The sequence below is a fragment of the Trichechus manatus genome, unplaced genomic scaffold (genome assembly GCF_000243295.1).
Source record: "Trichechus manatus latirostris isolate Lorelei unplaced genomic scaffold, TriManLat1.0 scaffold00003, whole genome shotgun sequence".
Classification (NCBI taxonomy): domain Eukaryota; kingdom Metazoa; phylum Chordata; class Mammalia; order Sirenia; family Trichechidae; genus Trichechus; species Trichechus manatus.
In genome coordinates this window covers 24482245-24509830 of record NW_004443939.1, presented here as the reverse complement: position 1 = coordinate 24509830, position 27586 = coordinate 24482245, and the positions used below count along the sequence as shown (strand labels likewise).

At 38.4% G+C, this 27586-nt stretch overlaps 1 protein-coding gene across 1 annotated transcript; it reads left to right on the top strand.

Moving 5' to 3' along the window:
* The first annotated feature begins 1261 nt into the window (after positions 1 to 1261).
* Positions 1262 to 27586, top strand: ASB17 (ankyrin repeat and SOCS box containing 17). The gene is made up of 3 exons (XM_004369070.1): positions 1262 to 1803; positions 23776 to 24055; positions 27304 to 27586. The coding sequence occupies exons 1-3, from the start codon at positions 1403 to 1405 to the stop codon at positions 27508 to 27510; spliced, it is 888 nt and encodes a 295-aa protein (XP_004369127.1). The 5' UTR covers positions 1262 to 1402; the 3' UTR covers positions 27511 to 27586.

Sequence of the window (27586 nt, the reverse complement as noted above, 5' to 3'; positions counted from 1 at the left end):
AAAAAGAACAAAGTATATAATAATCTATCTAATTATAAATATAATCATAAAAATATTTGAAAGGCTGTACATAAAACTGCTTATCTCTGGGAGAGATTTTTACCATCTCTATATTTCAATTTTTTACAACTTTTATGGACAGAGTAGGACTGCCCCATAGGGTTTCCAAGGAGAGGCTGGTAGATTCGAATTGCTGACCTTTTGGTTAACAGCCCAATACTTAACCACTGCGCCACCAGGGCTTCATAGTATTATTAATATAGCAATTAAAATAGTTCAATTAAAAAATATATTTTTGAAGTGGAGAAAAGAAAAAGTAGATGAAAACAACAAAAATCTTGATTTCCAGAAAGATGATAATAATTAGTTAGTAGGTCCCCTGCTATCCTGGGAAAAAAAGGGGTTTATAGTTTTACAAAATTAAATGCAGTATTAGTGGAAGTATAGTATAACCAAAGCTATAATTTCCCTTTGCTAAAGAGACATGATCCATGTGATCTAAATATGCATATATATGCAAAGAGAAAAAAAAATTTAACTACCTTTAAAAATGCTAACAAATACACCCAAGGTTGTTAAATTTAAGACTAGTCACTCTGTGAATGGCGTAGAAATGGTGACTGAAGCACTAACTACTGAATATTGATGAAACAATCATAATATATTTCCCATTTATTTTACTGATGCAACAATGCCATGTCAAGCTTGAAGTACATTTAATGCCCAAATTGGATATATTCTGCCAGTTTATGAGGAATATTCTCTATAAAATTTTAAATTCTTAAAGTTTCCAAATTTTGTTTAATATTGTATGACATCCTTTCGCTCTGAGAATTAATATAGTATCTACTGGCAAGTTACTTAATCTATCTAAGCCTGTTTCCTGAAACTATAAAATAGGGAAAATAGTATTTATGAGGATTAAAGAAAACAGGCAGTACTCATTCAGAACATGAGAATGATAGTACTCAACCTTTTTTACCCTAGATATCATAATCTGTTCACATGATAGCCTGAAAAGACTAATCGATCTGCTTAATATTATTTTGTCTAATTTTAGAATGTGCCTTTAGCACTTGATAAACATACATATTAACTTGAGCTGAATTCTTGAAAAGTTAAAAATATGTATCTTAGCTTTCACACAGGCCATTTCTGTCCAATATGTTGCTCTCAAATGTTACCAGTTACATATAATAATATCCCAAATTTCTGACCTATGCTGATGACAAATCTCCATTGTGATGTCATCCAGTATTTCATATGTTATTTGTTCTGGCAACAGTTTAAAGGGCACTTCAGGTGTGTGGAGTTAAACCTACCACGTTATCAAAATATGTGACTAAAGGATTACAGTATGACTTCCTGTGATTTTATTCCTATATTGCTGCCTTAAATAGCAATGAGTAAGTCTTTGAAATTATGTCATAAGACTTCTTGTCCAAGAAGCAATATATTCTGCAATCTCATTGACAAAATTGTTAAAAGACCCTCCCTGCAGTTTTTGGGTCAGTGGGGATATCATTGTTATGAACCTAGGATTTACAGAACACTGGCAAAAATTCTGCGGTATGTCGACTTGGAGGGGTTTGACCTACTACTCACAGATTATATTGCATTTGTGGAAAAATCAGGATACCGTTTTGAACTAAATTTTAATCTTGAATTTACTGAAATATGTGTGAATACAATCCTGTACTGGGTTTTTGCCAGAAAAGGTAATCCTGAATTTGTGGAATTGCTTCTGAAGAAGACAAAAGACTATGTTCAAGACAGAAGTTGTAACCTGGCACTAATATGGAGGTAATAATTTCATATTATGTTTTTCATCAAAAAAGAAAAAAAATTTATCTTCAGGAAATTATAGTACTTTTTTTTCTAAAATGAATATGCATAGTGGCTAGAGATGGATAAGAAATTCTGACTTATTTGTTCATTCCTTCATTATTTATTCAATAAATTTTTACCTACAATGTACCAGTAAATTACTCGTGATTCTGTTCTATACAGCTCACATGTTAGTGAGACATTGTTTTATGTAACACTGTGATCTCTTCTTTTTGAAAATATTGATAAATTGACTTTTAAAGTACAGTTGAGAATAAACACAAATCTTCACTAAGTAGTAATATTTATTAAACTCAATAATTCTCGATGTGTTAAACACATAGATTTGACTCCAAATTCTTCAGAATTGAGCACAATGAAAGCCAAGTACCACATTCTGTCTGTTATAAAATCAAGTTTTCACATAGTCTGAACATGTGAATCTAGCTAATGAGCACTACTGGGGATCTTATGAAAATAAATCTCCAAGGTGACCTCTTTGTGGAGTCCATAATATAGATTCTAAAGTTACCTAGTTTGCATTAACTCCAGTTTACTCTGTGGTTATAGGTATTAGTCTAATTAGAACAGATGCACATTTGTTCATTCAACAAAGTATTTATTGAGCACTTTACTATGTACCAGATACTGTACTAGACACAATAATAGGAGCTTGTATTCAATGAAAAACAAGGCAGACAAGATCAGTTAAAGACTAAACCAATTTAGATCCTGCTGAAGCAGAGTTGCTTTCTCTGGAGAGAGACTGGATTGCTTTCCTTAATGATTGCCCAAGTACATGAACTGATAGCTGTGGTCTGGAAATGTCAATAAATAAAACCCCAAACAGCACTTTTTAGTTGTTTTAAATACCATTATATTTGTAACTGTTTCAGAGATCAGCAGCTTCTAACTGAGTGTCACTAGCTCAGCTAAGTAATTAGTCTGTGAGTATCCCTGGCAGACCCATGGCAAAGAAAAATGGAGCTAAACAGAGGAAGAAAGGACAAACAAAAAGAAGTAAAAATATAAGGATTGAGAGGAAAAGGAAAATAAAAGAGAACCACACAGTAAGACATGACAGAGGGCCACTAACAACCGTCTTAAGTGACACTCAATGGCACGTTTGCAACGTTTGCCTACACCTAAAAGAGAAATAAAAATCTGCATTAAAATTAATAAATTTTGATTCAGATGCATCTAGAAAGTGAAACTCATTACAAGCCAATTCTATTTACCACATCTTTTGAAACTTTCAGAATCACAAAAATTTTTGTTGTTGTGAAAAAATATATAACACAACAATTGCCAAGTCAACGTTTTTCATGTGTACAATTTGGTGATACCAATTACATTAATCATGTTATGCAACCATCACCACTAATTGTTGCCAAATTTTCCATCATCATGAACATAAACTCAGTGCTTCTTAAGCAGTGACCCTCCCTTCACCCCTCCCTCCTGCCCCTGGTGACCCCTAAGAAAACTTTAGTCTCTATACATTTGCCTAGAATCACAGAATTTTAAATTTGGATGGAGCCCAAGAATTCATTAGCAAACTTTCACCCTAGACAACAACCTCTTATAGATAATCCCTGCCTGATGTTCATCTGGTCTCGGCTTGAGCTCACTAGTGGTAATGAGTTAACATTTCCTGGTAACTTTTTTTTGCCCTGGGGAGTCTTCTCTTTTCTAGCTATATACTTTCCCTCAAAGATTTTTTCCAGTCTCACAGCTTTAAATATCATATGTATAGATACAGATATATGAGATATAGATGATATATGAGATATAGATAATTATGAGATTTAGACATAAGATATATATGTGAGATAGATTATATATGAGACATAGATGATATATGAGATACAATGTATGAGATATAGATAATATATGAGATATAGATAACGAGATATAGGTATAAGAGATATTGGAATATGAGATATAAGTATATGAGATACAGGTATATGACATACAGATATATGAGATATAGATACAGATACAGATATATAGATGTATAGATATAGATATGTTGTTGTAGTTATGTGCTGTTGAGTTGGTTCCGTTTCACAGCAACCCTATGTACAACAGAATAAAACACTGCCCGGTCCTGCACCATCCTCACAATCTTCGCTATGCTTGAGCCCATTGTTTCAGCCATTGTGTCAATCCATCTCATTGAGGGTTGCCTTAGTCATCAGGTGCTGCTGTGACAGAAACATCAAAAGTAGTTGGATTTAAAAAACAGAAATTTATTCTTTCACAATTTGTTGTTGTTGTTGTTAGGTGCCATCAAGTCGATTCCAACTCATAGCGAACCTATGCACAGCAGAAGGAAACACCACCCGATTCTGCGCCATCCTCACAATCGTTGCCATGTTTCAGCCCATTGTTGAAGCTAGTCTGTTAATCCCTCTTATCAGGTTCTTCCTCTTTTTCACTGACCCTCTACTTAACCAAGCATGATGTCCTTCTCCAGGGACTGGTCCCTCCTGATATCATGTCCAAAGTATGAGAGATGAAGTCTCGCCATCCTTGCTTTTAATGAGCATTCTGGCTGTACTTCATCCAAGACAAATTTGTTCGTTCTTCTGGCAGTCTATAGTACATTCAATATTTTTTGTCAACACTATAATTTAAAGGCATCAATTCTTCTATCTTCCTTATTCATTGTCCAGCTTTCACATGCAGATGAGGCAACTGAAAACACCATGGCTTGGGTCAGGTACACATTAGTCCTTAAAGTGACATCTTTGCTTTTGAACACTTTAAAGAGGTCTTTTGCAGCAGATTTGCTCACTGCAATATGTCATTTGATTTCTAGACTGCTGCTTCCATGATCATCAATTTTGGATCCAAGTAAAATGAAAACCTTGACAACTTCAGTCTTTTCTCCGTTTATCATGATGTTGCTTATTGGCCCAGTTGTGAGGATTTTTGTTTTCTTTACGTTGAGGTGTAATCCATACTGAAGGCTGCTGTCTTTGATCTTCATCAGTAAGTGCTTCAAGTCCTCTTCACTTTCAGCAAGCAAGGTTGTGTCATCTGCATATCACAGGTTATTAATGAGTCTTCCTCTAATCCTGATGCTCCATTCTTCATATAGCTCAGCTTCTTGGATTATTTGCTCAGCATACAGATTGAAATAGTATGGTGAAAGGATATGAACTTGACATACACCTTTCCTGACTTTAAACCACACTGTATCCCCATTTTCTGTTCAAATGACTGCCTCTTGGTCCATGTACAGGTTCCTCATGAGCACAATTAAGTGTTCTGGAATTTCCATTCTTCTCAATGTTATCCATAATTTTTTATGATCCAAACAGTAGAATGCCTTTGCATGGTCAATAAAACACAAGTAAACATCTTTCTGGTATTCTCTGCTTTCAGCCATGATCTATCTGACATCAGCAATGATTTCCATCATTCCAAGACCTCTTCTGAATTCAGCTTGAATTTCTGGCTGTTCCCTGTTGATGTATTGCTGTACCATTTTTGAATGATCTTCAGCAAAATTTTACCTCTGTATAAGGTTAATTATATTGTTTGATAACATCCGTATTCTGTTGGATCTCCTTTCTTTGGAAAGAGTACAAATGTGAATCTCTTCCAGTCAGTTGGCCAGGCAGCTGTCTTCCAGATCTCTTGGCATAGATGAGCGAATGCTTCCAGCGCTGCATACATTTGTTGAAACATCTCAATTGGTATTCTGTCAGTTCCTGGAGCCTTGTTTTTTGCCAATGCCTTCAGTGCAGCTTGGACCTCTTCCTTCAGAATCATCAGTTCCTGATCATATGCTACCTCCTGAAATGGCTGAACGTTGACCAATTGTTTTTGGTACAGTGACTCTGTGTAGTCCTTCATCTTCTTTTGATGCTCCTGCATCATTTAATAAATTTTCCCCATAGAATTCTTCAATATTGCAACTCGAGGCTTGCATTTTTATTTCAGTTCTTTCAGCTTGAGAAATGCCAAGCATGTTCTTCCCTTTTTGTTTTCTAAGTCTTTGCACATTTCATTATAATACTTTACTTTGTCTTCTCAAGCCGCCCATTGAAAATTTCTGTTCAGCTCTTTTATTTAATCATTTCTTCCTTTTGCTTTAGCTACTCTACATTCAAGAGTAACTCTTCTGATATCCGTTTTGGTCTTTTCTTTCTTTCCCGTCTTTTTAATATCCTCTTGCTTTCTTCATGTATGATGTCCTTGATGTCATTCCATAACTCATCTGTTCTTCGGTCATTAGTGTTCAATGGATCAAATCTATTCTTGAGATGGTCTCTAAATTCAGGTTGCATATACTTGAGGTTGTACTTCCCCAGTTACAGAATGCATAATTGGAATAGAAATACTCAGCAACTGGCAGAAGCTCCACATGGGATCCCTGACAAATGGAATAAGGGCAATTATGGTAGGAAAAGCCAAGTGGAAGCCATTAGAACTGCCCTTACATAGGAAAATAGTAAACCAAAAGCAATACTGCATTCCTAGAGGGATTGCAGAGATTACTGCCACCATTAAGGACTTGAAGGATGCAGGGGTGGTGATTCCCAACACATCCCCTTTCAACTTACCTATTTGGCCTGTGCAAAGAACAGATGAATCTTGGAGAATGACAGTGGATTACCAAAGACTTAACCAGGTGGTTACTCCAATTGCAGCTTCTGTTCCAGATGTAGTCTCATTGCTTCAGCAAATTAATACATCTCCTAGTACCTGATATGCAGCTATTGATCTGGCTAATGCCTTTTTCTCCATATCTGTTTTGAAGGACCATCACAAGCAGTTTGCCTTTAGGTGGCAAGGCCAGAAATACATCTTCAGTTGCCTACCTCTGAGCTACATCAACTCTCCAGCCCTATGTCATACTTTAGTCTGCAGAGATCTTGATTATCTCTCCCTTCCACAGGACATCACACTGGTCCATTACATTGATGACATTATGCTGTTTGGACCTAGTAAATGTTTTACTCTGGTAAAACGTTTGTGTGTTAGAGGGTGGGAAATTAATCCCACAAAAATTCAGGCACCTTCCACCTCAGTGAAATTTCCAGGAGTCCAGTGGTGTGGGGCATGTCGAGATATTCCTTCTAAAGTGAAGGAAAAGTTATTGCATCTGGCTCCTCCTACAACTAAAAAGAAGACACTACGCCTAGTGGGCCTCTTTAGATTTTGGAGGCAGCATATTCCTCACTTGGGTGTGCTACTCCGGCCTATTTATCAAGTGACTAGAAAAGCTGCTACTTTTGAGTGGGGCTCAGAACAAGAGAAGGTTCTGCAACAGGTTCAGGCTGCTGTGCAAGCTGCTCTGCCACTTGGGCCATATGATCTGGCTATTCCAATGGTGCCTGAAGTGTCCATGGCAGATAGAGATGCTGTTTGGACTCTTTGGCAGGCCTCTATTGGTGAATCACAGCACAGACCCTTACGATTTTGGAGCAAAGCCCTGCCATGCTCTGCAGATAACTACTCTCCTTTTGAGAAAAGGTTTTGGCTTGTTACTGGGCCTTAGTAGAGACTGAACGCTTAACCGTGGGTCACCAAGTCACCATGCAGCCTGAGCTGCCCCACATGAACTAGGTGTTGTCTGACCCACAGAGTTAGAAAGTTAGACATGCACAGCAGCACTCCATCATTAAATGGAAGTGGTATATACGAGATCAGGTCCAAGTAGGACCTGAAGGCACAAGGAAGTTGCATGAGGAAGTAGCCCAAAATGCCCCTGGTCTACACTCCTGTCACATTACCTTCCATCTCCCAGTCTGCACCTAGGGCCTTGCGGGGAGTTCCTTATGATCAGTTGACTGAAGAAGAGAAAGCTCATGCCTGGTTTACAGATAGTTCTACGCGATATGCAGGCACCACTCGAAAGTGGACAGCAGCAGCACTACAGCCCCTTTCTGTGACCTCCCTGAAGGACAGTGGTGAAGGGAAATCTTCCCAATGGGCAGAACTCTGAACAGTGCACCTGGTTGTTCACTTTGCTTGGGAAGAGAAATGGCTAGATGTGTGATTGTATACTGATTCATGGTCTTGGCCAATAGTTTGGCTGGATGGTCAGGGACTTGGAAGGAACATGATTGGAAAATTGGAGACAAGGATTTATGGGGAAAAGGTATGTGGATAGACCTCTCTGAATGGACCATAGAAGTGAAGATATTTGTGTCTGATGTGAATGCTTACCAAAGGGACACCTCAATAGAGGAGGATTTTCACAATCAAGTGGATAGGATGATGCGTTCTGTGGAAACCAGTCATCCTCTTTGTCCAGCTACTCCTGTCATTGCTCAATGGACTCGTGAACAAAGTGGCCATGGTGGCAGGGATAGAGGTTATGCATGGGCCCAGCAACATAGACTTCCACTCACTGAAGCTGACTTGGCTACAGCCACGACTGAGTGCGCAATCTGCCAGAAGCAGAGCCAACACTGAATCCCTGATATGGCACCATCCCTCAAGGTGATCAGCCAGCAACCTGGTGGCAAGTTGATTACATTGAACCACTTCCATCACGGAAATGGCAGCGTTTTGTTCTTACTGGAACAGACTCTTACTCTGCATATGGATTTGCCTTCCATGCATGCAATGCTTCTGCCAAAACTACCATCTGTGGACTTACAGAATGCCTTATCCACTGTCATGTTATACCTCATAGCATTGTCTCGAATCAAGGACTCACTTCACAGCAAATGAATGCAGCAGTGGGCCCATGCTCATGGAATTCACTGGTCTTACCATGTTCCCCATCATCCTGCAGCAGCTGGCTTGATAGAACAATGGAATGGCCTGTTAAAGACACAATTACAGCTGCAGCTAGGTGGCAATACCTTGCAGCATTGGGACAATATTCTCCAGGAGGCTGTATATGCTCTAAAGTAGCATCCAATATATGGTGCTGTATCTCCCATAGCCAAGATTCATGGATCCAGAAATCAACGGGTGGAAATGGGAGTGGCACCACTCACTATTACCCCTAGTGACCCACTTGCAAGATTTTTGCTTCCTCTCCCCATGACCTTATGCTCTGCAGGTCTAGAGATCTTAGTTCCAAAGGGAGGAATGCTCCCACCTGGAGAGTCATCACTGATTACATCAAACTGGAAGCTAAGAATGCCACCTGGCCACTTTGGGCTCTTTATGCCTCTGGATCAACAGGCAGAAGAGGGAGTTACCACACTGGCTGGTGTGATTGATCTTGATTACCAAGAGGAAATCAGATTGATATTACATAATGGAGTAAAGAAGAATATGTCTGGAATGCAGGAGATTCCTTAGGGCATCTCTTAGTACTACCATGCCCTGTGATTAAAGTCAATGGAAAACTACAGCAGCCTAATTCCGACATGACTACTAATGACCCAGACTCTTCAGGAGTGAACGTTTGGGTCACCCCATCAGGCAAAGAACCACAACCTGCCAAGGTGCTTGCTGAGGGCAAAGGGAATACGGAATGGGTGGTGGAAGAAGGTAGTTCTAAATAACAGTTATGGCCACATGACCAGTTGCAAAAACAAAGACTGTAATTGTTATGAGTATTTCTGCTTTGTACATGTGCATCAAATATTTTTGTTTCCTTCACTTATAAAATATAAGATGTAAACGGGGCTAGTGCGTTTTTGATTGTACGTGTGTTAGTTGTATCACGTTAGGCACAAGTATGACTTTCTAATTGTCTATTCAGAGATTATGTATGGTTTAAAGAGATGTGTACATGTGTCAAGTTGACAAGGGGTGGACTGTGATGGTTAAGATCGTGTGTCAACTTGGCTGGGCCATGATTCTCAGTGTTTATATGTGATCACTCCCATGATTGAATATACTGTGAGTAGCCAATCAGATGAAAGGGATTTTCCTTGGGGGTGTGGCCTGCATCTGAATATAAGCAGATGTTCTGGCTGTTTGCTCTTTCTGGATCCTGTGGCTGCCTCTTGTCATCTCACCTCTGGTTCTTGGGACTTGAGCTGTCAGCTTATCTGCCAAACATGGGATTCGTTGAACTTCACAGCCTGTGAGTGGAGCCCTGTTCTCTGACCTGCCGACCTTGGGTTCACCAGCCCCTGCAGCTACCTGAATCAGGAAAAACCTTGCGGTCTTGCCTGCCAATCTTGGAATGCGTCAACCTTCACAGCCTGTGGGCGGGAGCCCTGCCCTCTGACTTGCCGATCTTGGGTTCGCCAGCTTCTGCGGCTCCATGAATTGGGAGAGGCCTCTACCCTGATCCACGGACTTGGGACGTTCTAGCCTCTACAATTGCACGAGCTATTTTCTTGATATAAATCTCTGTCTATATATATTTATATGCTTTATTGGTTTTGCTTCTCTAGAGAACCCAGCCTAAGACAATATCGAAAGTACATGAGACAAAGTCTCACCATCCTTGCTTCTAAGGAGCATTCTGGTTGTACTTCTTCCAAGACAGACTTGTTCATTCCTCTGGCAGTCCGTGGTATATTCAATATTCTTCACCATAATTGAAAGGCATCAATTCTTCTTCTTTCTTCCTTATTCATTGTCCAGCTTTTGCATGCATGTGAGGTGATTGAAAACACCATGTGTTGGGTCAGGCGCACCTTAGTCTTCCAGGTGACATCTTTGCTTTTTAACACTTTAAAGAGGTCTTTTGCAGCAGATTTGCCCACTGCAATACGTCATTTGATTTCTTGACTGCTGCTTCCATGGGTGTTCACTGTGGATCCAAATAAAATGAAATCCTTGACAACTTCAATCTTTTCTTCATTTATCATGATGTTGCTTATTGGTCTCGTTGTGAGGATTTTTGTTTTCTTTATGTTGAGGTGTAATCCATACTGAAGGCTGCTGTCTTTGATCTTCATCAGTAAGTGCTTCAAGTCCTCTTCACTTTCAGCAAGCAAGGTTGTGTCATCTGCATATAGCAGGTTATTAATGAGTCTTCCTCCAATCCTGATGCCCCATTTTTCTTCATATAGTTCAGCTTCTTGGACCATTTGCTCAGCATACAGATTGAAATAGTATGGTGAAAGGATACAACCCTGACATACACCTTTCCTGATCTTAAACCACGCAATATCCCCTTGCCTCTTGGTCGATATACATAAGCACAATTAAGTGTTATGGAATTCCCATTCTTCACAATGTTATCCATAATTTGTTATGATCCACACAGTCAAATGCCTTTGCATAATCAATAAAACACAGGTAAACATCTTTGTGGTATTCTCTGCTTTCAGCCAAGATTCATCTGACATCAGCAATGATATCCCTCGTTCCTCATTCTTTTCTGAATCTGGCTTGAACTGCTGGCAGTCCTCTGTCAATGCACTGCTACAACCACTAGAGATACACACACATACACACACGCACACACTCAAACACACAGCCGGCCCTCCATATAGGTGTGTTCCACATCTGCAGATTCAATCAACCACGGATCAAAAATAATAAAAAGAAATAAAATTTCAAAAAGCAGAACTTGAATTTGCTGCCCTCTGAGCACTACACTGAATTCAGGAGAATGAAGTGATATGTAGGCATAGCCTGCTGAAGCCTTTTGCCATTTCACAGATCCTCAGTCTCTCTCAAGCACTTGTTGTTTGAGCACTGTTCACCTTGCATCTCGTTCATTCACTACTTGTGTTGTGTTGACACTTTTTTTCTGTGAAAAAGTGGTTCCTAAAAAGCAATTAAGTGGTCAGAGCAATCCCTCAAAGGCTAAGTGTGAGGGAGTTGAGGAGAACGAGAGGAAGGAGTTGAAGGCTAGTAAGGGATGGCTGGCTAGCTATGGAAAGTGCTGCAGCCTGAAGAACTGAAAGATCACAGGAGACTTGGCATTGGCTGATGCCCAGACAGCATCAGCATTCCCAGAGGAGCTCAAGAAACTCATAGAAGAGAAAGGTTACCTTCCAGAGCAAGTCTTCAATTGTGAAGAAACAACTAATTATGTAGCATTTACATTGTATTAGTTACTATAAGCAATCTAGAGATGATTTAAAGTGTAAGGGAGCATGGGCATAGGTTACCTGTGAATATTATGCCATTTTATATAAGAGAGTTGAGCATCCGTGGATTTTGGTATCCATGCTGGTCCTGTAACTAATTTTCTGTGGATACTGAGGGATGATTGTATATAGGGACAACTGTATATATATATATATATATATATATATATATATATATATATATATATATGCCAATGACTCCCAAATCTTTATCTCCAGCCCTGATCTCTCCTCTGAGTTCCAGACTTGTCCTATATTTAGCTGTCTAGTTGTCATCTCCCATAGCATCTCGAACTTAACACAGACAGAACAGAATATTGATTTAACTCACCCCTTTCCCTGCCGATTCCCCTGAATTCTCCACCAGATTAACAACTCCTATTGCTCAAGCCAGAAATCTAGGTTTTATTTTTCATTCTTCTCTCCTTCACCAACACATCAGCAATTCCTTTCAACTTTATCTCCAAAACATATCCCAAATCTGTCCATTTCTTTTCATTTCCTCCATTTCTAACCTAGGTAAAGCCATAATCATCTCTTGCCTAGACAACTGCACTCTCCCAGTTTCCACTCCTCCTTCCCAACCTCTATCATCTATTCTTGACACAGAAGTGTGAATGACCTTTTAAAAATCACTCCTGCTTAAAATTATCCAAAGTTTTCCCACTATAATTGGAATAAAATTCAAACTCAATACCCCCCCCCTTTTTAAATTGTGCTTTAAGTGAAAGTTTACAATTCAAGTTAGTTTCTCATATAAAAATTTATACAAACATTGTTATGTGACACTAGTTGCTCTCCCTATAATGTGACAACACACTCCTCCTTTCCACCCTGGATTTCCCATGTACATTCAACCAGCTCCTGACCCTCTCTCCTTCTCATCTCACCTCCTGACCAGAGCTGCCCATTTAGTCTCATGTATCTGCTTGAGATAAGAAGCATACTCTTCATGAGTATTATTTTATGTCCCATAGTCCAGTCTAATCTTTGTCTGAAGAGTTGGCCTCGGGAATGGTTTTAGTTTTGGGCTAACAGAGAGTCCAGGGCCCTGTCTTGGGGGTCCCTTCAGTCTCAGTGAAACCATTAAGTCTGGTCTTTTTACTAGAATTTGAGTTCTGCACCTCACTTTTTTCCTGCTCCATCAGGGACTGTCTGCTGTGTTCCCTGTCAGGGTGGTCATTGTCAATACCCCTTTTTAAAAAACCCTACATGATCGGGCCCATGAATTTCTCTCTAAAAGCCAATTTCTTGTTACCCTCTCCCTTAAACATTGTACTCCAGCCACACAGATCTTTCGGCTTCTTGAACATCTTCAAGTTCATTCCTGCCTTAGAGCCTTTGTAGCAACTATTCCCTCTGCCTGAAAATCTCTTCACACAGATCTTCTTAGCTTGTTTTTATCAGCTAGATCACAGTATAAATTTTACCTCTTCAGAAAGGCCTTCCCTGGCCACCCAATCTAAAGAAGTCACACAGTCATTATCATAGCACTCTATTTTAATTCTCTATACAGCACTGATCACTATCTGTTTGTTTGGTGTTCATTTTTTCATTCATTTGTTCATTATCTACTCTCACCAGAAAGTAATCTCTGGGAGAGCAGAAACCTTGACTATTTGTTCACCATTGAATCCTCAGTACCTAGAACTACATAGTAAGGGCTCAATCAAGATTTTATTAAATGAAGAAGCACATTTTATACAGCTTTATTAGATACTTCTTTCTCATAGTGAGCTGAAATCTGCATCCAATTCTCCAACTCTGCTCCCTGAGGCTATAGAGAAGAAAGTCTGCTTACCATCTCTTCCACATGCACATATTTGAACACTGCTATTATGTACCCATAATGAACACCTTGTTTCATCTTTTGTTCTTTATTTCTATAGCAGCTTCATTCTTTGGTCACTGTCTCCTATACACAGTCCTGTTTGATGATTTCCCTATTATTATTGTTGTTGTTAGCTGTTGCTGAGTCAGTCCCCATTTCATGGCAACCCCTTGCACAAGCAGATCAGGCTTTTGTGATCCACAGGGTTTTCGTTGCCTGATTTTTCAGAAGCAGATTGCAAGGTCTTTCTTCCTAGTCCATCTTAGTCTGGAAGCTCCTCTGAAACCTGTTCAGCATCATAGCAACATGCAAGCCTCCACTGATGATGAGTGATGGCTGCACATGAAGTGCAATGGCCCAGAATCAAACCTGGGTCTCCCACATGGAAGGTGAGAATTCTAACACTGAATCACCACGGCCCCGCTCCCAATGATTATGGACAGAGAAAGCAGTTAGTAGTATAGAAAAATACCAGGTACAATGGCAGCTCCAGAATTTCCACTGGGCAGGGAAAGCAGTTAGCACTATAGAAACATGCCAGGTACAATGGCAGCTCCAGAATTTCCACAGAGGAAAGTTTGGGGCAGCAATCTGAAAGTGGAAGGATGGTTACAGGAGTTGCTTGAAGTTGAATCTGCAGAGCAAGCACAGTGTGCTTACTAGCTCATATGCTTATTTGATAGTTTTGGGGGCAGAACTAACTCCTTTCTACCACCATGCCCCCCCACCCCACAACCTCCAGCCTCAGATTTGTTCAGCGGCTTCCCGCTGTCTACTAAGTGAAGTCTAATCTCCTTAGCTTGCATTCAAGACCATTTACAATTTGGTTCCAATCTCCTTCCAGCCTTCTCTCTTACTACCTCCCTTTTATGTATCCTATGCCAATGGTAGGGTGATGTTGTAGAAAGATGAAGAGCTAGAGTCAGACGTATCTGCCTTTAAATACTAATTTCACTAGTTGCATGAATTTGACAAGTTATTTAACCTTTCTGGGGCTTAAATTTCTCACTGTTACAGTAAAGAGCAATTAAATTGGATTCTTCTGAGGATTAAACAAGATAATGTATATTAATGCCCAGTAGTCTTTCAAAAAACTACTTTTTAATATTCTAAATTTAACTGCATGTTGTTCCTCCATACAGGCCTAGCTCTTCTTCTTGAAATAACATTGTCTTGTTTTTATGTGCCTAACTTCTATATCCATCCTTCAAGATTCATCCCTATTTCTCCTAGATAGAAGTAATTCCCCTTCTCCAGACTCTCCAGAACATTATTATCTTGCATTAAAAAAATTTGTATACACGATCTTACCTCACCTTTCAAAACAAGTTACTCTTCTTTATGTCTTTAAGAATACATTTGGTAATGGAAATGGAAGTACTTTTTCCTTCAGTGACTCTGGAATTTTATTATTGGCTTTCTATAAAACAGCAAAATCAGTAATAAGAGTAGTGTCATTAGTCCTGGACACAGAACTGCTATGTTTGAACCCCAGTCCAAAATTACTTAAATTTTCATGAAAATTACTTAACATTTTTTTTTTTTTTTTACAGAGAAGTGGGGCCAGGAGGGTCACACTGAGGAGTCGAACCCCGCCTCAGTCCCAGGAATTTATTTTATAGTCAATACAGCAAGCAATAAAGCAATTAATAGAACAATGGGCTTTGGGTGCGGGCAAGGGAGAAGGAATTCAGGTAAACAAGCCAATCAGTAAAGGGACAATAGGTTTGGGAAAACAAATCGTGACAAGTCTCAACATGTTGGAGACAAGTCTCAACATGTTGTGCAGCATAGAGGCCAGTGGGGGCTGCAGTTGTCAATAGTGCAGCCATGTTTAAATGGCATATATTCCCACATTAGAAGTTGGTGAGGAAGTGAGCACGTGCCTGGGACAGGGCAGCCAGAGACCCTGAGATGGGAGTCTCAGCCTGCTTCCTGGATTGCAGAGGGATAGACTGGGACACCTTGGCTTGGAAGAGTCGACACTTCTTCTTGACCAGGCCTATTGTTGAAGCTCAGAAATGGAACTTTGAGTGGAGCAACTGTGTTCCAGGGTATCCCAGCGTGTGGTGAGGACTGTGGAATAAGGGTCTGCTTATAGGTTCTTCTCAGATGGTCATCCACATTTTCAGAGTGAGACAATCAGATATGTAGCAAGCAGCCTCCGTAAGTCACCCTGTTCTGAACGGGCCGGCTCTGTCAGTGCCACTTGTTGCCTGCTGGTGTTGCTTCTTTCCACTTCCCTTGATTTCTCGCTTACCTCCCACCACCTCCCCCTCCCCCCACCTAAATATCCGGCTCCGTGCACCATCCTTGCCTCCTCCCGAGGGGCTTACTTAACATTTTTAAATCTTAGTTTTCTCTCCTGAAAAATGAGAACAGTACCTACCTCAAAAGGCTGTAAGGATTAATAATGCTAAACGATCTAAAGTATTCCACAGTGTCTCATAGGAAACAATCTATACATTTTCAATTATTTTTTCTTCTTCATTGTTGTTGATGTTGTTAGGTGCCATCAAGTTGGTTCTGACTTATAGTGATCCTGTGTACAACAGAATGAAACATTGCCCCGTCCTGTACCATCCTCACAATCATTGCTATGTTTGAGCCCATTGTTGCAGCCACTGTGTCAATCCATCTCGTTGAGGGTCTTCCTCTTTTTTGCTGACCCTGTACTTTACCAAGCATGATGTCCTTCTCCAGGGAATGGTCCCTCTCCCGATAACATGTCCAAAGTATTTGTGACGAAGTCTCACCATCCTTGCTTCTAAGGATTATTCTGACTGTACATCTTCCAAGACAGATTTGTTCATTCTTCTCACATTCCATAGTATATTCTTCTTCATACTGAAGCTATTTTCATTATGGGATTCTGTTAAATTAATTGTTGTTGTTGTTGTTAGGTGCCATTGAGTCGGTTCTGACTCATAGTTACCCTACAGACAGAGTAGAACTGCCCCATAGGGTTTCCAAGGAGTGCCTAGTGGATTTGAACTGCCAACCTTTTGGTTAGCAGCCAAGCTCTTAACCACTACGCCACCAAGGCTTCTTAAATTAATTGACTAACAGATAATCTCATTCCCTTAGAGCTTTAGTAGTGCTTAGCACGTCGTAGATGCTTGATAATTGTTGGTTTAAAAAAATGTGAATAAGAGTATGGCCCCCAGACACCCTTCTAGCTCAGTGGTGAAGTTACCTCCGAGGTTCACGGTTCAGCCTGGGAGTGGACAGCACTGTAAAACCAAATGAGACTAATGAGGTACAGGAGTCCAGTGACAAGGGCCAGAAAGCAGAAGGGGAGAAGGAAGCTGGTGATAGGGAACCCAAGGTTGAGTAAGGATATTCTTGGTGTGTTGTGAGATTGTTAACCATTGTCATAGGGCAACATTTGTAGTAACTGTTAAATGTGAAACTATTTTGTTCTGTAAGCTTTCATCTTAAGTGAGAATAACAGCACAATTGGAAGAGTGTAGTCAATGTCACTGAACTGTGCATGTAGAAAATTTTGAAATGGTGTATCTTTGGCTATGTGTATTTTCACCAAAAAAAAAAAAAAAGAGGTTGAGAAGTTAGAGGGTTGATATGTTGTGGGGTTGTTAACCAATGTCATAAAACAACATGTGTACTTCTGTTTCATGAGAAACTATTTGGTCTGTAAGCCTTCACCTGAAGTACAATTTAAAAAAAAAATGTGATTAAAAATTAATTGACTAACAGATAATCTCAATTTTTTTTAAACCAACAATTATCGATTTTCTACAAAGTGCAAGCACTACTAAAGCCCTAAGGGAATGAAAATAAGATGCCCCTTTGCAGATTCCTTCTATAACCCCTCCTTCTATAACTCTAAATTTAGGAGTTGGTATTGGTCTTGAGCTGTCTCACTTCTCAAGCTTTCTCCTTCCCTAGGTAATCATCTACTTTTAAGAATTTAAATCTTCCTCTGAGAAAACTAGCATATATCACAGACACCTCAAAAAATTTTAAACCTGTTCCACCCCAAGAGTGAACCAGGGTTCAGTCTTTGATCCTCTTCTCTGTCTGAACTCTCCTCCATGGTATCATGGCTTTAGGTACCACCCACGTGCTGATGATTCTCAATTTTCTGTCTCCACTCTAGCCCTCTTTTCCAAACAACATACTTACACATCTGATTACCAACTCAACATCCTCACTTGAACATCTAATAATAAAAATCTCAAACTCAACATGAATTCCTTCCCCTCCCCCTAAAACTTACACTACCTGGTACCCTTTCCCTCCCCTTGCTTTTTTAATAGAAAACTCATTTGTCTAGTGCTCAGGCCAAAACTTTGGTGTCATTCTTGAAGTCTGTCCTTCTCATACATCTCACATCCAATCTATCAGGAAGTCTATTGGTTCTACCTTCAGACTATATGCAGAAGCTAACCACTTCCACTGCTATCACCCAGTTCCAAGCTAAGTGGTTTCCCTCCTTTTACCTTGTAACAAATTCTCAACATAGCATCCAGAATGATGATTTTAAAAAGTGATAATCATGTCACTCTTCTACTCAAAATCTGCAATGTTCCTCTATTCCATTTAGAGTAAAAGGTAAAATTCCTACACATGACTACAAGGCTCTAAATGATGTGGCATTCCATTACCTCTGTTCTCATTTCCTGCTACTCCCCACCCCTACCACTCTTCAGCCATACTGGCTCCCTAACTCTTCCTTCACTACTCCAGGCACACTCCTCCTGCTTTGATGTTGTTGTTAGTTGCCAACCAGTTGATTCTGACTCACTGGAACCCTGTGTGTGCAGAGTAGAACTGCTCCATAGAGTTTTCAAGGCTGGATCTTTTGGAAACAGGTCACCAGATCTGTCTTCCAACGTGTCTCTGGGGGGTTCAAACTACCAACCACCTGCCTTAGAGCCTTTAAATATCCAAATGGCCAACTTCTTAACTCCTTCTAGTCTTTGACCAAATATTGCCTCTTTAGTAAGAGTCTCTCCTAACATCCTATTTAAAATTGGAAAATGTCCCACCTCCCCAGCACTTCCATACTTCTTATCTTGCTCTACTTTTTATTTTTTAGACAGTACGTATTACCGTCCAACATATTGTAAAATTTGCTATGTTGATTATATATTGTCTGTAATTCCTCACAACTATATAAGCAAGATAGCAAGTGTCTTTGTTTTCTTAACTGATGTAACCCAAGCACCTAAAACAGTGCCTGGCATATAGTACACATTCAATAAATATTTGTTGAATAAATAGATGGACAGTTGCTGAAGTTCAAGAAAGTCAACTGTATTGACTATCAGAGTTAAAATTATTATGGAGAAGCATATATTGAATTTGACAGCTGGAAATCTAAGGGGAAAGAGTAGAAAAATTTTAGAAATAATTATTATAGCTACAAAACTGAATCATTCTCCACATGTCTATATGGAAATATTATGTCCCACTTCATGAGCATATATGACAGGTTCTCAGATACAGAGGGTTCAGTTCATTAACCTCACATTTAAAAAGTGATTCTTGCTTTGCTTGCCTCATTCCATCATATAAGTACTGTTATAATTAACTGTCAGTACAGATTAAGCAAATTTTGGTTTATAGTAGCATGCTCTTTAAACATGAGGATTAATCATATGTCATTTGGGTACAGATTAGACTTTTAAATCTCATTTTAAATCTGTTTGAGTTTTAGTTATGTTGTTAGCACCTTTTATACAAAATATCTTCTAAAGGTAATGTCAATCTTAGAATCAACTAATATCTCAAAATCTTAACTACCACTTGTGGCATACTTCGTCCTCTAATTCCCCTGAATTCCCATAGTTGTAAGACTCTTAAACCAAATATCTTCTTAAGAGCTTGCAAGATGAATAAGATTATTTTTGAAAAATATAAATGATCGTACATAACTGAAAATCTTCTTAGGCCTGAAAATCATAGAATAAATATATATTTATTAATATTAATTTAGAATTATAGTAAAAATTTAAATGAACAAATATTTGAGTCCCTACTACGGGCAAAGCATTGTTAGGTACTTGAAGATATAGTAGCAAACTAAAGAGACAAAAATTCCTGACCTTGTGGAGTTTAAATTTTTATAGATCATCTTGCTCCCCTGTTTATTCTAAAGATCAGAAAATTAAAGATGAGCGATGTTAAGCAAGTTGTCTTGAATAAGGATTTAATTGAGGTATGTAAAGTCTCATGAGGAAAAAACATCAGAGTAGTCAAAGAAGACTTCACAAAAGAGTGAAGGCGAAGGATCTTATTAGTTGAACAGGATCTTATAAGTTGAGCAAGACTTGCCCCAGAATTAAAAAGGGAAGAGAAGAACATATTCAAAGTGAAGGAATGTGAAAGATCTGGATGCAGTGGTGATTTGGGAAACTAAGTACCAATAAGCAGGATAGGAAATGCAGAAGTAGTCTGCTAGTCTCCTAGTTTAGGAGTTCAATTTTGGATGTGTTAGAAGTATTTGTGAAAAAGATGAGAGTTCAGGGCAATATTGATTGAATAGGTATTGGTGAAAGGATACAACCCTGATGTACATCTTTCTTGACTTTAAACCATGCAGTATCCCCTTGTTCTGTTTGAACAACTAACTGCCTCTTGACCCATGTACAGACTCTTCATGAGCACAATTAAGTGTTCCGGAATTCCCATTCTCCACAATGTTATCCATAACTGGTTATGATCCACACAGTCAAATGCCATACCTATTCAAACTGTATGCAGAGCAAATAATCTGAGAAGCTGAACTATATGAAGAAGAATGTGGCATCAGGATTGGAGGGAGACTCATTAACAACCTGCAATATGCAGATGATACAACCTTGCTTCCTGAAAGTGAAGAGGACTTGAAGCACTTACTGATGAAGATCAAAGACCACAGCCTTCAGTATGGATTACACCTCAAAGTAAAGAAAACAAAAATCCTCACAACTGGACCAATAAGCAACATCATGATAAATGGAGAAAAGACTGAGGTTGTCAAGGATTTCATTTTACTTGGATCCACAATCAACACCCATGGAAGCAGCAGTCAAGAAATCAAAAGACGCATTGCACTGGGCAAATTTGCTGCAAAAGACCTCTTTGAAGTGTTCAAAAGCAAAGATGTCACCTTGAGGACTAAGGTGCGCCTGACCCAGGTCATGGTGTTTTCAATTGCCTCATATGCATGTGAAAGCTGGACAATGAATAAGGAAGACCGAAGAAGAACTGACACCTTTGAATTGTGGTATTGGTGAAGAATATTGAATATACCACGGACTGTCAAAAGAGTGAAAAAATCTATCTTGGAAAAACTACAACCAGAATGCTCCTTAGAAGCAAGGATGGGGAGATTGTCTCACATACTTTGGACATGTTATCAGGAGGGACCAGTCACTGGAGAAGGGCATCATGCTTGGTAAAATAGAGGGTCAGCAAAAACGGGGAAGACCCTCAATGAGATGGATTGACACAGTGGCTGCAACAATGGGCTCAAGCATAGCAACAATTGTGAGGATGGCGTGGGAGCAGGCAGTGTTTCTTTCTGTTGTGCCTAGGGTCACTATGAGTCGGAGCCGACTCAACAGCACCTAACAACAACAACAGGGCAATATTAGTCTGGAGATGATTCCGGGAAAGATATATATATATATATATATATATATATGAATATGGTATCGCTGACAGCTATGACAAAAACCTGTCTCTTGATCTAATATGGTACTCTGCACTACATTTTTTTTTTATTACTGTGACTTAGGTGAAGGTATGCAGAGAAAATTAGTTTCTCATTAAACAATTAATACACATATTGTTTTGTGACATTGGTTGGCAACCCCACAACATGTCAGCACTCTCTCCTTCTCTATATTGGGTTTCCCATTTCCATTTGTCCAGCTTTGCTGTCCCCTCCTGCCTTCTAATCATTGCCCCTGGGCTGGTGTGCCCATTTAGCCTGGTATACACGGTTGAGCCACATGTATTATTGTTTTATGGGCCTGTCTAATCTTTGGATGAAGTGTGAACTTCAGGAGTGACTTCTGTACTGAATTAAAGGGTGTCCAGGGGCCATACTCTCAGAGTTTCTCCAGTCTCCATCAGACCAATAAGTCTGGTCTTTATTTGCAACATACTATTTTTAAAAATCACGGTATTCTGGCATTTCAAAGCTTGGTAAAGGCTTGGAGGTGAACTAGGTGGTCTAGCAATTTTGAAACTGTACTTCTTGGATCCCCTGACAAGAAACCAGTGGTGAGGAGGGCTCTAGGACTGAAATCCACTTTAACCAGAGAGGATCTTTTCTCAGTTTTTATTGGATTCTTCAGATAAAAACAGTTCAAGAACAACTCATCTACCACAAAACGTTCATTTTATATAATTAGTTCTGGTAGAACAATCCTCTAATCTTGGTTTATGCATGTGTCTGAAACATTCTTTCCAATCTTCTTTTTGGCAAGTACCTGCTAGTCCTTCAGGTCTTAGTTCCAGGATATCCTACATACAGTAACTGACTGCTTCAGATAGTAAAGTGCCCCTCCTCAGTGCTTCTGTAGTATCCCAAGCATGCTTGTATCATAGCAATTATCACCTTGTACTTATTGAATATACTTGCTGTTTTCCTTAATAGACTATAAGCATCTTGAGTCCAAGGACTATATCTTTTCTCTGTATGTCTAGTATCCAGCATACTCTCTGGATGAGCAAGAGCTAAATAAATTACTTAGTGAATGAATGAGCAAATGAATAAGTAAATACACAAGGAAATTGAACTCAGAGAGGTCAACTTGCCCCGGATTACACTGCTAGTTTGTTGTTGTTAGGTGCTGTTGAGTCGTTTTTGACTCATAGCAACCCCATGTGACACAGTAGAACTACTCCATAGAGTTTTCTTGGCTGTAGTCATTACAGAAGCAGATCACCAGGCCTTCCTCCTACAGAGTGACTGGGTGGGTTTGAACCACCAATCTTTCAGTTAGCAGCCAAGCACTTAACCATTGGTGCCACTAGGGCTCTTTCACAGCTAGTTTGGGGAACCAAAACCTAGAACCCCCAAGTCTCCGTTGTTTATATACCATGCTGCCTCTCTAAATTAAGTATACGCAATCTTAAAGTTCTCCTTAAATAAGTCTTGCCTTGCTCTGTATAGTTGTCCAAAACCAATACTTATACTCTGTTTGCTGTTCTTCAGAATATATTAGTATTTTGTTAGGCAAGTCAAGAGAATTCCAGCGACAAAGGCCATGAATAAAATTTCCCTTTCTTCAGTCCTAAAAGTAATGTTTGATTGGCTGAATCAAAGCTCACTATCATAAAATATCCTGTGGTTTGTTCTACCATGTTCTATCCATTTATAGAGACCAATTCAATAGCAAATATGTGTCTATTAAATAAAATAATTGCAAACACTATATAAAATTGGGAAAATAAGACATTTATTTCTGTTGTTTTAAAGTTAATCATCATGCTGAATTTGAGGAAAAAAGATTTCAGAGGAGCCTCAAAACTTGCCTAAAGAAGGAAAATAAAATTCTGCCCTTGAGAGATCTGATGATGCCCTCCCCATAATTTACACTTTTTAATCCCATGACCATCAATTCTAATATTAAAAAAAAAAGAGTCACGGTAGTTGTACTTATTCCTTTTTTCATGTAATAGTCAAACTCAATTCAAGTTCATGTCTGATATATGACCAAAAGGAACTAAGCAAATATATATATATTTTCTTCATTTATGTGTATATGGGTTCTTTATTCCTTTTTCATTTTAGATTTTCCAGAGCTACATTAGTTTTATAAATCTGGTCCTAATCAGTATGGGTTTCTCAAATGAGAAACATAGAATTGTTATTATTAAAAGTAAATGCTTTTCACAAATCATAAATCTTTATTTTTTTTATTTGTTTTTACAAATGTAAAGAATGTTTAGATGTACAGTAAGCGTTTTCTTAATTTTTGGCCTTCAGGTTGGCCTAGATTCATAGAATGGAGAACTCTTTGTAAGATACATACAAAGGTAAAGTTACATTGAAAATCACTTAAGACATTGAATATTTAAGACAATGCTATTATTTTTCAATTACTGTCAAGATCAAGTGTTTACCATGTTTCTTAATTCTATCTTCAATGAGTTTTTATTTTGTTTGATTCACAGAACTTTCACACCGGTGTACTGCCCAAGCCCACTAAGTGGCATCACACCTCTCCTTTATGTAGCTCAAACAAGACAGTCCAATATCTTAAAAATACTCCTGCAATATGGGATCTTAGAAAGAGAAAAAAACCCTATCAACATTGTGTTAACAATATTGCTCTATCCTTCAAGAGTGAGAATAATGGTTGATCATGAATCGGTAGACATCCAGGAAGATGCCAAAACATGTTTACTGCTATGTAGCAGAGTGCTTTCTGTCATTTCAGTCAGGGAAATAGAGGTAAGCAAAATATTGTTCTTTGGATTTGGGCTCAAATATTGATCAATTTTATGATAAAATTGTGAAGGCAGGAATGAAGTTAATTTTTTATCGGTGGATTATATCCAGTGACAAATTAATCATGGAGTATATATTTATGAATTAAAAATGACAAAGTCCAAATTATCTCAAACATTCATTCTTTATTTCATAATTGTATGTCTTTCTAAATATGAAGGAACTGTTAAGTTAAATTTATAGTTTATTTTAGTGGTTATTAAGTATATGCATGTTATTATTACATTCAAATTATAAAAACCAAAAACCAAACCCACTGCTGTTGAGTGGATTCCAACTCATAGCAACCCTGATTATTAAGGCTTTTATGTCTCTTAAAAACAAAAATTAACATTAAAAATTTAACAAACGTCCTTTCCAATGGAATATTTCAAAATGAGAGTTATATTTCTCCTCACAAATACAATCACATACCAAGAAAAAGATTTTTCTCCTTCAAAACCCCCAAATGATTTTAAGCATATATACATACACAAATAAAGGCTTAAAATACTCATTCAATTAAAAATATCTATCCCTCCAAGATTCGAAGTGCTTCTCCTTCACAAGGTTTTTGGAATAAACCTAGTTTAGATAAGAAAAATAGACCATATGTAGAGCACGTTCATCCTGTCAAAATGAACTGCAATTGTAGCATGTCCACTAGTAGCAAGAAATAGATCTGCTTAATCAGGAGAAAATTACACCTAAAAATCTAAAACAAACTGTTAATGAATCCAGCAGTTCTCCTAATCTTTAAAGGTGTGACTTCAGAAATAAACTTAGAAGAGATCAAATTCTGCTGGTTTTTTTTTTTGTTTGTTTGATTTTGTTTTGTTTTTTAAGCCTCAAAAATAAACATCAATCATCTATGCCTGGGCAAAATGTAAGAAAGCAAATTGGTCAGATTATTTTGCCAACCCATTTAAAATACAAAATTAAAAAAAAATTTGCATCTTCAGTAATTTGCCTGTCCTTGGACAGGTCCAGTGCGTTGGTCCTGCACAATTACTACAAAACATATAAATTCTCAACCAGTTCCATGAACACTATTCCAGAGGTATGGAAAAGTACTAGTGTAAAGTGAGTTGACCAAAATCACTTGCCTGAGAGGCAAGGAATTTATAGCTGAGTGCCAATCAATTGCAATTTAATAAGCTAAAGTAAAGTAGCACTAAGCAAGAATGTTAGGGATAGCATAAAAACTTGCTTAAAACACACTTTAAATGCCTCCGCTTTGGATTTCTGTACTTTCCAATAGTTTATCATATTTTTATGTGTTTAGATATTTTTACCTGTAGACCGTGGGTCTTGTGAGCACAGAGACTGCGTTTTGCAGACCCTAACAAGTACACCAAGCACCTAACACAGTGCTGAGCATATACTAGATATTCTTTAAATGGTATATGTTGATTGAATAAATAATGAATAAATTATATATCATTTAAAGCAAAAGTGTCATGTAGCCTGTAGAATATAGGTTCTCCTGGAGAAATGTCTCTGTAATATACCAGTTCCCTTTACTCCCAAGTCAACCTAATAACACTTAGCTTCTAGAAATAATCCTTTTAAAAGGTACTTTAACACGCTTAAAAAGATATCTTTCATTTGGACAGGCCTCCCATTACGTCTTCTTGTGGTTCAGCTGTATGATGTTTTACTCTACAATGGTTGGAATCACCTGGGGAACTTTTAGGATTTACGCTGTCCATATTCAACCCCAAGCCAAATGAATCAAATCTCTGGAGTAGAATCTGGGCATTGGCATTTTTTAAGGTCCCCCCTATAATTCCAGAGTATAGCCAAGGTTGACAACTACTACTATAGAAGAAGAAAGTGATAAAACATAAGTGTATGAACCATCTACAATTTAAAATGTACCCAGATTCAGTTATAAGAAATACAAGGGAAAGTCAAAAAGTATTGCTACTAGGGTTCCAGTTCATACATGCACAGGTTTATTCCAAACAAAATGTGTTTTAACATGTCTCTGCGATCAGTGGATGGCTGCAGACAAGTTCTCTCAGTAATACGCTTGTCTTAGTCTTGTTAGGGTGACTTCAAAAAAAAAAAAAAGATACTTTTTGTGCCATGGAAAAAGACTATGCTGAGGTCAGGGCTAATATCAAATTTTTAACAAAACTCAAGTGGACATCTTCCCAAATCCTTGAAGCTTTGCAACAAGTTTATGGGAATGCTGCCCCATATAAAACAACAGTTTTTAGATGGATCAAGCATTTTAAGGAAGGTCGGGAAGACCTCAAAGATGAGCCGAGAGAGAAGACTGCTTGGAAGGTTATGGTGACTGTTTTTTGGGATTCCAAAGGGGTAATCTCGACAGACTTCCTTGAAAGACACAAGATGATCACATGGGCTTATTATGAAGAAATTTCAAGAAAATTGAAAACTGCATTGGTGAGAAAAAGGCCAGGTAAGTTGCACTGAGAAATTTTTTTTTCCATCACGACGATGCACCTGCTCATTCTTCAAGGGTAGCAAGGGCTGTCCTACGAGAATTTCATTGGGAAACTTTACCCGGTCCACCCTACAGCCCTGATCTTGACCTTTCAGACTTCTTTTTGTTCCCAAAACTCAAAAAGCATTTAAAAGCAACACGATTTGAGTTCCTTAAGGATGCCAAAACTCCTGTTTTGACGTGGTGTAAATCCAAGAGCACAGAGTTCTTTGGGGAAGAGTTAGAGAGATGGAAACACCGCCTTCAGAAGTGTATAGACCTAGTAGAGGATATGTTGAGCAACAATAGCTTCACATTTTGATATTTTTGTTTAAAAAAGGTTTCTATGATTTTGTAGCAATACTTTTTGACCTACCCTTGTAATTTGCTTGTGTCTTTATACATATTATTTAAACTTTATGTACCACTGCGAGAATAAAGTAGGAATATACTACCTGCCTCAGGTGAAAGTGTTTTGAAAAAAAAAATTATAAAGATTATAAAAATTTAAGATTTATTTTCTGAATTTAAATAAAATATAAATATTAATAATTCAGACTATGTTGAGGGCTACAGCTGCTATCCAAAAGCTCAGCAGTTCAAATCCACCAGGAGCTCCTTGGAAACCGTATGGGGCAGTTCTACTCTGTCCTATAGGGTTGCTATGAATCAGAATCGACTCAATGGGTTTTTTGTTTTTGTTGTTGTTTTTCCAATGATTGATATTATAAAAGTAAAATATTTCCCTTTTCTTCAGACACAGCTAAGTTTAGGAAGACGTCCAATTATTTCCAATTGGTTGGATTACATTCCTTCAACAAGATACAAAGATCCCTGTGAACTAGTACATCTTTGCAGACTGACCATCAGAGCTCAACTATTAACCAACAATATGCTCCCAAATGGAATATTGTCACTTCTAATTCCTGCTCGTCTACAAAACTACCTGAATTTAGGAAGCTAATAAACTCATTATGCTGAATTCTTTAAGACTGTTCTCCATTTGATAACTTACAAGTTAATAAACTATTACCTTCATG